This window comes from Chionomys nivalis, chromosome 4 (genome assembly GCF_950005125.1).
Source record: "Chionomys nivalis chromosome 4, mChiNiv1.1, whole genome shotgun sequence".
NCBI lineage: Eukaryota > Metazoa > Chordata > Mammalia > Rodentia > Cricetidae > Chionomys > Chionomys nivalis.
The window spans coordinates 30,814,609-30,828,581 of NC_080089.1; the positions used below are offsets into that span (position 1 = coordinate 30,814,609).

The 13,973-nt window shown below is 45.6% G+C and overlaps 1 protein-coding gene across 1 annotated transcript; it reads left to right on the forward strand.

Annotated features, from left to right (window-relative positions):
• Positions 1–1,137: 1,137 nt before the first annotated feature.
• On the forward strand, positions 1,138–2,874 carry LOC130873330 (RNA 3'-terminal phosphate cyclase-like protein). The gene has a single exon (XM_057768119.1). It carries the CDS (start codon positions 1,196–1,198, stop codon positions 2,297–2,299), a length of 1,104 nt encoding a protein of 367 aa, XP_057624102.1. The 5' UTR covers positions 1,138–1,195; the 3' UTR covers positions 2,300–2,874.
• The last annotated feature ends 11,099 nt before the right edge of the window (positions 2,875–13,973 follow it).

Below are 13,973 nucleotides of genomic sequence, written 5' to 3' on the forward strand. Positions count from 1 at the left end.
AAACACTTTTTATGGGGGTGGTGTGGGGAGGTGGGCTAAGGGGGTTGGACCAGGAAGACTCCTCATTGGGAAAGTGCTTGCCGTACAAACATGAGGACCAGAATCCAAATCCTCAGCAGCCACATTAAATAAAGAAGCCAGCTATGGTGGCACATACCTGTAATTCCAATGCTGGGGCTGTGGAGACCGTCTAGCCAGTTGGTGAGCTCCGTGTCCAGTGAGAGACTCTATCTCAAAAAATAAAGGGGAGAAGAATAGAGGAAGACATCCAGTGTCAATGTCCCACTTCCATATGAGCATACACATGAAGATAAAATACTATTTTCTATAAAGAAAAACAGGAAGTGGGCTCATGCAATGAATACTCAACACACATACACTGGATTAATAAATCCTCATTTGTCTCATTTGCTTTGACATTCCCCTCTTTCTTTCTCCCTCCCTTTTCCTTCCTTCCCTCTCCTCCCCCTCCCCGCCCCTTCCTTCCTTCAGGTTTGGCTGAAGTCCCCAGTCCATCTCCATTCCACCTTCCTTCCCGGAGTAGCCATTAACATGAATTACGGTGCTTTCTACCCATTTTAAGTGCTTCTTCTGACACATGCACACACCTGTGAACAATCTGTGGAACATGTGTGTGCTTTGAAAGTCACGATAAATCATACTGCATTTGGGAGCTGGGGGGTTGTTTTGAGATGAGAGTCATGGTATACAGCCCAGGCTGACCTCACACTCCCGCGACTCCTGCCTCTCTGTCGTTTACAGTGCTGGTGTGTACCACCAAATTACTAATTTCCATTTAATTTTCATCAGTAAGATGCTGAAATACATTAGGATATTTTTTTAAGTGCTCCATCAAATCCGCTATCCAGCCAGTGAGATGACTCAGTGGGTAAAGGCATTTGCTGCCAAACCTGAAGACCCAGTTCAATCCCCCATGGTAGAAGGAAAGAATTGACACTCACTCCCACAGGATGTCCTCTGGCCTCTACACACATGGTGAGGTGCACACATGCAGTGAGTCAACAAATGTTAAAAAAAAAAAAAAAAAAAAAAAGCTTAGGAATAAAATAAAAACAAACCATGCTGACAATAACAAAAGATGAGTTTTTAGGTTCCAAACCACGTGGACGGCGTCGGGGGCCGCCGTGGTCCCTGTAGCGTTCCCAGCTCCCGGCCCTCCGCGGACTGCGCGCACATGGCGACCCAGGCGCACTCCCTCAGCTACGCGGGGTGCAACTTCTTGCGCCAGCGGCTGGTCCTGTCCACCCTGAGCGGGCGCCCGGTCAAGATCCGGAGGATTCGGGCCAGGGACGACAACCCAGGCCTTCGAGATTTTGAAGCAAGCTTTATAAGACTGTTGGACAAATTAACTAATGGTTCTCGAATTGAAATCAACCAAACGGGAACATCCTTGTATTACCAGCCTGGCCTCCTGTATGGTGGGTCTGTGGAGCACGACTGCAGTGTTCTCCGTGGCATTGGCTATTACCTCGAGGCTCTGCTCTGCCTGGCTCCATTCATGAAGCACCCATTAAAAATCGTCCTGCAAGGAGTGACCAATGACCAGGTTGACCCTTCGGTTGATGTTCTTAAAGCAACAGCACTCCCTCTATTGAAACAGTTTGGGATTGATGGCGAGTCATTTGAGCTAAAGATCTTGCGACGGGGAATGCCTCCTGGCGGAGGAGGTGAAGTGCTTTTCTCGTGCCCTGTAAGGAAGGTCCTGAAGCCCGTTCAGCTCACAGACCCAGGGAAAATCAAGCGAATCAGAGGGATGGCGTACTCAGTGCGCGTATCCCCTCAGATGGCAAACCGGATTGTGGACTCTGCCAGGAGCATCCTCAACAAATTCATACCCGACATCTATATTTACACAGATCACATGAAAGGCGTTAACTCTGGCAAGTCTCCAGGCTTTGGACTGTCACTGGTGGCAGAGACTACCAACGGTACCTTCCTGAGCGCTGAACTGGCCTCTAATCCCCAGGGCCAGGGAGCAGCAGTTCTTCCTGAGGACCTCGGCAGGAACTGTGCGAAGCTGCTGCTTGAAGAAATCTACTCGACCAACCAAAGTCTAGTTCTGCTGCTCATGACCCTTGGACAGCAGGACGTTTCCAAAGTGCTGCTGGGACCACTCTCCCCCTACACGATAGAATTTTTGCGGCACTTGAAGAGCTTTTTCCAGGTTATGTTTAAAATTGAAACAAAGCCGTGTGGTGAAGAACTCAAGGGTGGGGACAAAGTGCTGATGACCTGCGTTGGTATTGGCTTCTCTAACCTCAGCAAGACTCTCAAGTGACACTGTCGCAACATAAGGCTCCGTTGTGTATGGATGAAGCAGAAGCTGCGAAGGGCCAAAGGGACAAGTCCAGATATGACCATCCGGGACAGGACAGCCTCGTAACACTGAGGGCTGAATTACTAATTTACCACTGAAAATACTGATGTGCAGATAAAAGACATCTCTACCATGTGACCTCCAGCTGCTTCTCCAGTGACAGTGGCATTCCTTAGATGCCCACGCTGTGAGCCTCCCAACTCACCTGGAGGAGGGGCCCTCAGGAAGCAGTCATGCTGCCAGAACACTCCTGTGTCTTTGGACTGTGGTTTTGTGCAGGATTAATGCCGCAGTGAGTGTGGAAGCCCTCTGTTGATCGCAACAAACCCTGAGAATGCTGGGAGCTGGGGCATTTGTTTATCTCCTGTCTTGTGAACAAGTTGTGTGGGCACATGCTGAACTTCATCTGGTACACTGTGTTTGCAAGGTTGGGATGGGGAGGACAGTTATGGGTGTCTTTAGAGGTTTTATGTGTCCCAGGTATGGCATAAATTTTGTTTTTATTCTTCTAATATCACTAGAGTATAAATTATTTCCATAAGAAAATTCAAAAAAAAAAAAGATGAGTTTTTATTGTACTCCCTTGGGATAAAAGATTAGCTGGACAGAGAACACTTGGCTAGCATTTGCGAAGCCCTGGTTTGATCCCCAGCACAAAGTGGGTGAGAGAGAGAGAGAGAGAGAGAGAGAGAGAGAGAGAGAGAGAGAGAGAGAAGCACTATGGTGTGTGTGTGTGTGTGTGTGTGTGTGTGTGTGTGTGTGTGTGTTTCCTCTCACATTTATCATTTCAGGTCCACAGCAACCTGGGAGAGCAGTTATTACCAACTCCACTTAGATAAGGGATGGATTTCAGAAAACTGAAAGACTCGTGATAGTGATTTATAGCAACACAGACTGCTTCAAAATAAGAAAAAGACGTATATTGGTAGATCATTTGCCTAGCACGCATGGGGTCCGTGGTTCTATCCCTAACACCACAGGGTGAAGGTGGGGAAAGTTCAGGGACTTGTTCAAGGCTAAAGCCATAAAGCAGAACCTGAAGTCAAATGCTGTCCTCCTAGTCAGTTTGGGCAGTGCATCTCAACACATTGCCTTCCATAGTACCCTGGGGTAACTCATGCTGAAAGAGAGACAGACACAGAGACAGAAAAAGTCAGAGTGAGTTCATATATATGTATACGTGGAGGCCACAGGACAACCTGGCATTTCAGTTCTCTATTTTTAGAGACAGGGACTCTTCCTGACCTGGGACTTGTCCAGTGAACCCCAGAGATCCACTTGTTTGCATTTCCCCTGAGCTGGGGTTACGTGTGTATGTCATTCTCAGGACCACAAAGCAAGCCCTTTCCTGACTGAGCTATCTTCACAGTCCCTCACAACTTTTCATTTTACCCTTCTGCCTTCAGTAGAGAACAAAAGTGCTGGATAGAACAACTCCTTGCTGAACAAACGCCAGAATCAAGAAATGGGCTGGGGGCTAGGCATGGTGGCACACACTTTTAAACCTAGCATTCAGCAGGTAGAGGCAAGCAGAGGTCTGAGTTTGAGGCCAGCCAGGGCTACTTGGTGAGCCTCTGCAGTTATTTGTTGTTGTTTGTTTGTCTGAATAAAAGTAAAAACAAAATAAAAAAGAGGAAGAGAGGAAGAGAGCAGGGACCCTGGCATAGCAATGCCCCTGTGGTCTCAACTACTGGAAAGGCTGAGGCAGGGAACAGCCTTTGAAACAGCAAGATCTTTAAAAGAAAGAAAGAAAGAAAGGAGGGAAGGAAGGAAGGAAGGAAGGAAGGAAGGAAGGAAGGAAGGAAGGAAGGAAGAAAGAAAATAAGTATCAGAGAAGAAAATAGGGGAAGAGAAGAAAAAATGAAGAGTTGGGTAGTGGTGGCACAAGCCTTTAATCCCAGCACTTGGGAGGCAGAGGCAGGCAGATCTCTGTGAGTTTGAGGCCAGCCTAGTCTACAGAGCAAGTTCCAGGATGGCCAGGGCTACACAGAGAGACCTGTCTCAAAAACAAAACAAAACAATAAAAGGAAAAGCAACAGAAATGGAGGACAAATTAGCTGGCGCACTATTTTTAATCCCAGACACTTGGAAAGCAGAGGCAGGCAGATTTTGCAGCTTCAGGCCAGTCTAATCTACAGGGAGAGTTCCAGGAAACCCTGTTTTGAAAAACCAAAAGAAAGGAAGGGAGGGAGGGTGGGAAGGAGGATAAACTAAGAGAAAATGGCCCTTTGAACTAAGCATATGGAGGTACAGATGTGCACAGCTTGGGAAAGACAGACCAGAGTTTATGGAGGTCGAGAGGAAGCCTAGGGTCGGCCTGTTATACTCTCATACCCCAGCTGGCAGCCCCGGGGTTAGAGGAGGGGTCTGCAAACAGATCTTCACAGCCCAAGACAGCGTCCCAGAACACTGAAGCCACCAGAGATAGTATCCGTAGACTGCTGGAGTCAGAAAATGAGATCTCCTGAAACTATTTAATCCTCATTGACTGAGTTTAATGAACATTCAGAATCAAGCACAAGACAGAAAGTCCGTGAGTCATCATGCTGCCTCTGCGGCCCTCAGTCTCTCGCCTTTATCCTGAGAAGGAAAGAGTATTCTGTTTCCTGATGCTTTTCCTATTGATTGGGAGCTACTAACTTGAAAAAGCAAATTTTCTTTAGTTACCTCTTGGGCAGAGTCATAAATGTCAGGACACTGTAGTTAAAAGAAAAAGCCAGGGCCGGGCGTTGGTGGTGCACGCCTTTAATCCCAGCACTCGGGAGGCAGAGGCAGGCAAATCTCTGTGAGTTCAAGTCCAGCCTGGTCTACAAGAGCTGGTTCCAGGACAGGCTCCAAAACCACAGAGAAACCCTGTCTCGAAAAACCAAAAAAAAAAGAAAAGAAAAAGCCAGTTGCTTGATATGGTGATGCCTTGACCCTAGGACTCAAGAGACAGACACACGAGGGTACATATGAATTCAAGTCAGCCTCGTCTACATACCAAGCTCCAGGTTAGCCAAGACTAGAGAGAGAGACCTTGTCTCAAACAAAATGAAACAAACAAATGAAATGTTTAAAAGAGAAATCCAGTCTAATTTACCAAAGCTGTTGGCGGTGCTGGAGATTGAGGTCAGGGCTTTATTCAAGCTAAGAAAGTGTTTGCTGGGCTCCTAACCTCTCATATCCAAATTAATGTTTGCCTCTTGCTTTCCTCGAGTCCTCTAGTTTCTTTTCTATGAAACGGACAAACATATCCCTCCATAAATATTTCATCTTATTAGAGAAGTGCCATGTGGCTTTTCCTGGCTATAATACCTCTCTCTCTCTCCTCTCTCTCTTCCTCTCCCTCTCCCCCTCTCTCATGTTCATTTGAATGTGTGCATACATATGTGTGTGGGTCCATATGCATGTGTATGTATATAGGTCAGGGGGACTGTAGAGATGGCTCAGTGGTCAAGAGCACTGGTTGCTCTTCCAGAGGACCCAAGTTCAATTCCCAGTACCCACATGGCAGCTCACAACTGTCTGTAACCCCAGTTTCAGGGGATCTGGCATCTTTACACCAATGCACATAAAATAAAGTTAAGTAAATTATTATTATTATTTTTTTTTGTTTTGTTTTGTTTTTTTTTTGTTTTTCGAGACAGGGTTTCTCTGTGGTTTTGGAGCCTGTCCTGGAACTAGCTCTGTAGACCAGGCTGGTCTCGAACTCACAGAGATCCGCCTGCCTCTGCCTCCCGAGTGCTGGGATTAAAGGCGTGTGCCACCATCGCCCGGCAGTAAATTATTTTTTAAAAAAAGGTCAGAATTCAGTGTTAGGTATCCTCTTCTACTCTTCTCTACCTTAGTATTTTTTTTTTTTTTTTTTTTTTTTGGAGACGGGTTTTTCACTGAACCTGGAGCTCACTAATTGGCTGGACTGGCCACAGTGCAAGCACCAGGGATCCTCCAATCTTTCCATTCCCAAATGATTTTAAACCAGCACCACAGCTTTTGAGATGAAGCTGGGGATTCATCTGAGGTCCTCATGCTGTGAGGTAAACACTTTACCAACTGAGAGATTTCCCCTGCCCACTCTCATCGGCTTAAAAAGGTGTATTTATTTTTATTGATGTGTATGTGGGTTTTGTCTGGGCATATGCATGGGTACCACATGCATGCCTGGTGCCCTTGGAGATCAAAAGAGAGCATTAAATCTCCTGGAACTGGAGTTAATAAATGGTTGTGAGCCATCATGTGGGTACCACATGTATGTGTGGGGCCTGTGGAGGCCAGCAGAAAGCACTGAATCTCTTAGAACTGGAGTTATAGAGGGTTGTAAGCCATGATGTGGGTCCTGGGAATTGAACCTGGGTCCTCTGCAAGATCAGCAAATGATCTTAACCACTGATCCGTCTCTTCAGGCCCTCTTAGTGAGTCTTGATACCTTTCTGGTCGTAGGCATCTGTGGTGGTTTGAAAGAAAATTTCCCCCACAGGCTCATAGGCAACAACACTATTAGGAAGTGTGGCCTTGTTGAAGGAAGTGTGTCTCGGTAACTTCCTGCTGTATGCAGATCCAGATATAGAACTCTTAGTTACCTGCATGCTGCCATGCTTCCCCCATGATGATAATGGACCAACCCTCTGAACTGTAAGACAGCCCCAGTTAAACGCTTTCCTTATAAGAGTTTCTGTGGTCATGGTGTCTTATCACAGCAATAGAAACCCTAACTAAGACGGTACCACAGGTCCAATGTAAGTACCGGGACAAGGCATCATATAACTGCTTGACCTGGGAGGATAACCCTAGCGTGAACATATCAACTGTCCTAAGTTCCCAGTGCCCACAAATAGAATTATATACACATCCTAACTTCGGGGTGCACACCGGGCATACTCGGCCTCACCTTATTCACTGAGGCAGCAGTGTCTTTCCTTCTGTCCTTGCTTTCAGCTCTGAACCTCCAAGTCATGCTACCTCACTTCTCTCCAGGTCTGACGAGCCAGAACGCTGAGTCTCCTTGGCAGACCATCTCTGAGTGTCTGGTCAGTACACTACTGGTGCTGGTGACAGACAGCAGAAGCAGCCTGCGGCTTTTGTGACAAGCCTTACACAGGCACCCCCTCTATGGTTTTCACCTCTGAGGGGAAGGAAGGATGGCAAGGGATCCGCTGCTGGACCACGGCCCAAGAGTGGAGTCGTGTGAGGAGAATTCTAAGTGTTTGTGAGAAAACCCGAAGAAAACAAGAGTCTTGAGACCTCAGTGTCTTCAAACACAGAATTGTTCTGGAATGTGCTCTAGTGCCCCCACCAGATGTGGCAGACAGGAGTGAGTCCATTCTAGATTATTTATTACAACTGGCTAGTGTTACTTGTTCATATGCCTTTATGGAAAAATACATTTTTGTAACATGTGACTTGTCCCTGTGATTATACACTTTATTCGGGTGACTGTTCTCAACACTCAGAGGATAAATTGTTTGATGCTCTAAATAAAGCTGGCTATGGCATGAGACTTTAGTCCTCCTCACTGTTTAAGCCCTACTCTCCCAGGTTCACACCATCAACTAGAGTCGCAAACAATCTGCTTCTCACTGTCGGATGTCATCAAGTCCTGATGACATCAAAGAGAACTTCTCCCTTGTTGCTAGTTGAAATCCTCCCCGCCCCACCCAATCTCTATCATTGTCACTTAGAGGAAGCAAGCCTTTACAAGACAACACATTTAGTATCAGATGGGAACTTTTAGCCCTCTGGGTATCTTACATACACTTTCATAGTATATGCAACTTACAGCTAATGTTACTGTTTCTCTATTACCATGGTAATACTAGGTTACACTTGTTTATTTTTTACAGTGCTAGGGAAGAGATCCTAAGGACTCACCATGAGTCCTGCTTCCAGCACTTTGAACTTAGTAAGTTCATGAATAAACATAGTGATTTCAAACAAAATCGCAGGTTAACAATCGGGCAAATATTTGGTTATGGAAAGAGAGAAGTGGCCCCTTTGCCTATCTATTCAGGACACAGCCCCCAAGGCAACATTGGCGAAGCAGAGAGCAACCCTCAGCAGACACTGAATTTGCCAGCACCCTGATCTTGGACTTTCCAGAATCTGAAACTAAATAAGTAGAAATAAACGAATGTTCTTTGTGTATTTAAAATAATTACAGCCAAAGTGGCAAAAATTAGAAGGAGATAGTGTAAGGGACTGGAAAGATGGCTCAGAGATTAAGAGCATGTGGCATTCTTGCCAAAGAACCTGGGTTCGGATTCTAGCATCCACATGGTAGCTTACAATTCTCCATAATTCCAGTTCCAGGTTCTTCACAGGGGCTAGGCATGCAGGAAATCCACTTATACATGTGGGGGAAATATTCATATACATAAATATAATACAAACAAGCTTAATAACATAAAGTTATATATAACTTAACTATTATATAATATATATATAAGCTTAATATATATGTGAATATATATATTATGCACTTACTACATACTAGTGAGCACTTACTAGATACTAGTAAGCTTTTTGTTTTGAGGGGTTTTTTTTGAGCAAGGTTTCTTTGTGTAGCTCTAGCCAACCTGGAACTCTCTCTGTAGACCAGGCTGGCCTTGAACTCAGAAATCCGCCTGCCTCTGCCTCCAAAGTGCTGGGATTAAACGCGTGCACCACCACTGCTCAGCAGGTTTTTAATTTTTCTTTTAAAACATTTAATTACTTTGATCTCCACAGCACAAATGTGGAAGTCAGAGAACAACTCCGAGGAGTCAGTTCTCCTCACATGGTGTAGATTCCTGGGGCTCGAATTGGGTCCTGAAGCACGGCGGTGAAAATCCTCACCCGCTGAGTCATCTGTGGCCTTAATGGCTTCATTACAGTCTGGTTTAGATAGCATAATCGCTCACCACTTTAGTAAGGTGTTCTTTCACATCCATCGCCCTAGGATGATCCTGTAATGCATTTGCTGTTACTCTCTGTCCCCAGCCCTGTCAAGCTGTCTTTCCTGTGTAAACAGACTCTCTAGGTGTTTGCTCTCCTTTGTCTGGTTTCTTTCACTTAGCATATGTCTGCTGCTTAGCTATGAATAGGCATGGACATTCACACACAACTCTTTATGCAGATGTGTGTGTGTGTGTGTGTGGGAGAGAGAGAGAGAGAGAGAGAGAGAGAGAGAGAGAGAGAGAGAGAGCTCATCTGGGAAGTGAGAAACCTGTGTCTGTAAGAGGTTAACTAACTCGCAGGCAGCCACTCTGCCCTGACAAAGCCAGCAACCTAACCTGCTTCCACAGCCCATCACCTTTATACCACAGGATGAACTCTGGCTGGGTGTTTGCCTCCTTGAACAAAGGTGGGCGTGGTGCCCGGGAGGATCCTGCAGTGGCCTTTCTTCTAGTCCAGGCTGTGGTCTTGTAACAAATCAGGTGAATAACGGGTCCTCCGGCCAGGGAAAGCGTCTAGTCCTTTGGTCACCCGCTTCAGGATATGAGGCCCCGGAAATGATTCACGTGACTCATTCATTCTCCGAGTTTGAGTAAAGACTTCAGTCTAGACTTAATGAACGTGGCAAATGAGCAAGCTGGCCGCTGTTAGAGGCTCGCGTCACTCAGACTTTGACAGTCTTGCAGTTCTTTGGTCAGCCACAGAACTGGGAGAATTTTTTACTTCCTTCTTGCCTCTGAGTCAGCAAGTAGTTTCTGAAATCACATCTGCTAACAAGTCAAGACGACCTCTGCATGTGCTGCTCCCGTCGCCTTGGTTGTGTATTACCTGTCAAAACACCAGCAGCTGGGCGTTCAGACAGAGTTCATTAAGACACGGGGAATGACATCGTCAGGCTGAAAAGACGGAGTAAAAATGTTCACTTTCTGGATTTGTCTGTACCAGGATTTTTAATAAGAGCCCGTCTTCTCTCATTCATTTCTGATGCTAGGGGAGGTATGCTAGGGTAAGCGAGCACAGAGCCTGGCATTTCCTCTCTTTCATCCTTGACACCAGGGGCTGTGTCTCGTCCAGCTTTGTCCTCCCACGAAGCATGGCGTGATGCCTTGTAACTCAGACCTCCCTCTCAGCAGTCCTAAACTAGGGCAATCAATCAGTCTCGCAGTGGTGTTAGCTACGCACCTTCCCTTGATCCAGTCTGATGCCTACACTGCCTCCTTAATTATCTAATGCGCTTTCTTTGCCAACTTAAAGAAAAATGGCGTTTTGCCATTTCTTTGGAAATAAGACAATAGCAATACATTTCTGTGTGGTTATTTACTTTTGCAGGACTATGGATCAAATCCAGGGGCCATTGCATATGATAGGAAGTACCCTGTTACTGAGCTAAATCCTTGTCGTAAATCAGTCTTTAAAAAATAATTTTAATAGCTGGGTGATGGTGGCGCACCCCTTTAATCCCAGCGCTCGGGAGGCAGAGGCAGGCGGATCTCTGTGAGTTCGAGGCCAGACTGGTCTACAAGAGCTAGTTCCAGGACAGGCTCCAAAGCTACAGAGAAACCCTGACTCAAAAACTTCTACTACTACTACTACTAATTTTAATCCACTAACCTATGTATGTATGTTATGTATGTGCTATGTGTTTTGAGACAGGATATCACTGGGTAGCCTAGGCAGCCCTTGAACTCCTGATTTTCCTGCCTCAGCCTCCTGAGTATCAGCTTTACAGAAACATGCCACTATGCCTGGTCTCAAACGCATCTTTTCTAATTCTTTTTATACCCATAGTGCTAGCATTCAAATCCCAAACTTCATTCATACTATGCTAGTACTTTACCACTAAACTACACCTCCCCAGCTCTCTCTGTGCATTTTAGAGATGGCTAATGGCTTATGGGCTGACCCAAGGGAAGAAACAAAAAAGTTTGAGGCTGTCGATTACTGTGCAAGAAAACCCATTTTCCGTAGCAGATTCAAAGAGACCCGACTCACAACCTGCAGCTTGATGTCTCACTACTCACCTCCTCCTCCATTTGAAAGGTCATTTCTTCGTCCTTATCCATTCTAGCATCTGCTCCAGGCCTGAGTGAGAAGCAAGTGTTCAACACAGACCTCAGACTGACAGCTGCTTTGACCCATTAAGAGCAATACTCATTCAATAAGGCTTCCCAGATTTCTCTGCCTTTATTCTAGGTGGTAGAGGAATAAGGATGGCAAATGGATGATTATTTTTACTCTTCCCCAAGTGGAGTCACTGATTCATTCAGCCAACATCTTGACTGGTTTTTAAAGGTCATCTTTATTTTAAGGTAGTACAAGTGTCTATGCTTCAAAACAGGAGAAATTCATTGACAAATAACAAGCAAACTGGATATGGTGGTACACACCTGTAAGCCTAGCACTTGGAGCAACAGAAGAATTATAAATTCAAGGCTAGCCTGTCCTACACAGCAAGCCCTTGTCTTTTTGTTTTTGTTAAAAAAAAAAAAAGGAAGGAAGAAAGAAAGAAAGAAATAAAAAAGGGAAAGTGAAATAAGTCAGGCAGTGGTAGCATATGCCTTTAATCCCAGCATTGGGGAGGCAGAGGAAAGTGAATCTCCAGGTTCAAGACCAGCCTGGTCTATATAGTGAGTTCCAGGACCGCCAGGCTACACAGGGAAACTCTGTCTGGAAAAACAAAACCAACCAAACAAATAAAAACAAACAACCCAAACCAAAGAAAACAATAACAAAAAAGTGAAGTAAAAATTAAGTGCTAGGCTAGGCAGTGATGGCACACTTAGAAGGCAGAGGCAGGTGGATCTCTGTGAGCTTGAGGCCAGCCTGGTCTATAGAGTGAGTTCCAGGACAGGTTCCAAAGCTACAGAGGAGCTCTGTCTCAAAAAAACCAGAAAAAAAAATTAAGTGCCAATTTTCATAATATTGGGCAGCATGGTGAAAGTAACTTGGAAGATTTTGTTGTTAATGTTGTTGCTGTTTGTTTTTTGTTAAGACAGAATTTCTCTATATCTCTCTGGTTGTAATGGAACTCACAGAGGTTTGCCTACCTTTGCTTCCTGGGTGCTGAGGTTAAAAGAATATACCAGCCCAATTTAAAAGATTATTAATGGTCATTTAAAGTTGAACTGCTAGCCGGGCAGTGGTGGCGCATGCCTTTAATCCCAGCACTTGGGAGGCAGAGGCAGGCAGATCTCTGTGAGTTCGAGACCAGCCTGGTCTACAAGAGCTAGTTCCAGGACAGGCTCCAAAACCACAGAGAAACCCTGTCTCGAAAAAACAAAAAAACAAAACAAAAAAAAAAAAAGTTGAACTGCAGTTTACTGTAGACCAGGCTGGCCTCGAACTTACAGAGATCCGCCTGCCTCTGCCTCCCGAGTGCTGGGATTAAAGGCGTGCGCCACCCCCGCCCGGCTTTTTTTTTTTTTTTTAGTTTCTCTGTGTAGCCCCGACTTTCCTGGAACTCACTCTGTAGCCAGGCTGGTCTCAAATTCACAAAGGTCTGCCTGCCTCTGCCTCCTGAGTGCTGAAATTAAAGGCGTGTACCATCACGTTTTTATTTTTTGTTTTGTTGATTTTTTGTCTTTGTTTTTGTTTTTTGCGGGGGTGGGGCAGGGGGGGTGTTGGTTTGGGTTTTCCAGACAAGATTTCTTTACGTATCTCTGGCTGTCTTGCTAGTTATTGTCTTAAGAAAACATAAAAATTGAAGCTGAGGGTATAACTCAGTTGCAGAACGCTTGCCTAGCGCACACAAGACTCTGAGTTCAATCTCCAGGTTGTAAATAAATAAAGGAAAGGGCTGGGGCTACAGATCAGTGGCAGAGCCCTTGTCTGGTACACACGAGGCCTGTATAGAGTCTAATAAATACTACAAAAAATAAATAAGTGTTATGCTTTTGATCTATCACTGACCCCCAAAGGTTCATATGCTGCGGGCTGAGTGCTCCGTATTTAGTGTACTGAAAGGTGAAGAAATCTCTCAAATACGTAGCCCCGGAGGAAGTAATGAGGTCATTGGAGGCTTGACTTTAAAAGGGATTAATGCCATCCTGGGGGAACTGGTTAGACCTTGTGCGGGGGAGTGGGGTGGGGGCTGGAATAGTTACCAAGAGGTGGATTTACTGTGAAGAACCCCCACCCCCACTCTGCCAACACCTCTACTTGTTCCTCTGAAGGCGCCGTCCCAGCTCTCAATCACGCTCTGTGAAGAGGCAGTGCCGTGCAAGGTCTGTGATGATTAGTCTGGATTGTCAACTGGACGCCATTGAGAATCAGCAGCCAAACACGGCTGTGGGCATGTCTGTGAAAGACTATCTAGATTACGTTAGCTGGGAAATGAGGGTGATGGAATTCCAGGGGCTGGAATCCTGGACTGAATGAAACGAAGAAAGTGAGCTGAGCACAGGTTGCTTCCCTCTCCCTCCCCTTCTCACCCCCCCACCCCCGCCAACTGTAGATGCCATATGACCAGGTGTCTCCTGATCCTGCTGCCACACCTTGTCACAGTGGCCTGTGTCCTCTAGAACCATAAGCAAAATAACCCCTTCCTCGTGTAGCTTTTGTTAGGTATTTAGTTGTAGTGACCATACAAGTGACTAAGAAGTCCCCACCAGATCTGGCTACTCAAGTTTGGACGTTTTAGCCTTAAAAGCTATGAACTCAAATAAATCTCTTACACTTTTAAAGTTCTAGACATGGGCATTTTGTGTGCCCAACAAAAATGACA

Excerpts from the sequence above, each read along its gene's own strand:
- LOC130873330 (XM_057768119.1), top strand. The coding sequence starts at position 1,196 with ATGGCGACCCAGGCGCACTCCCTCAGCTACGCGGGGTGCAACTTCTTG.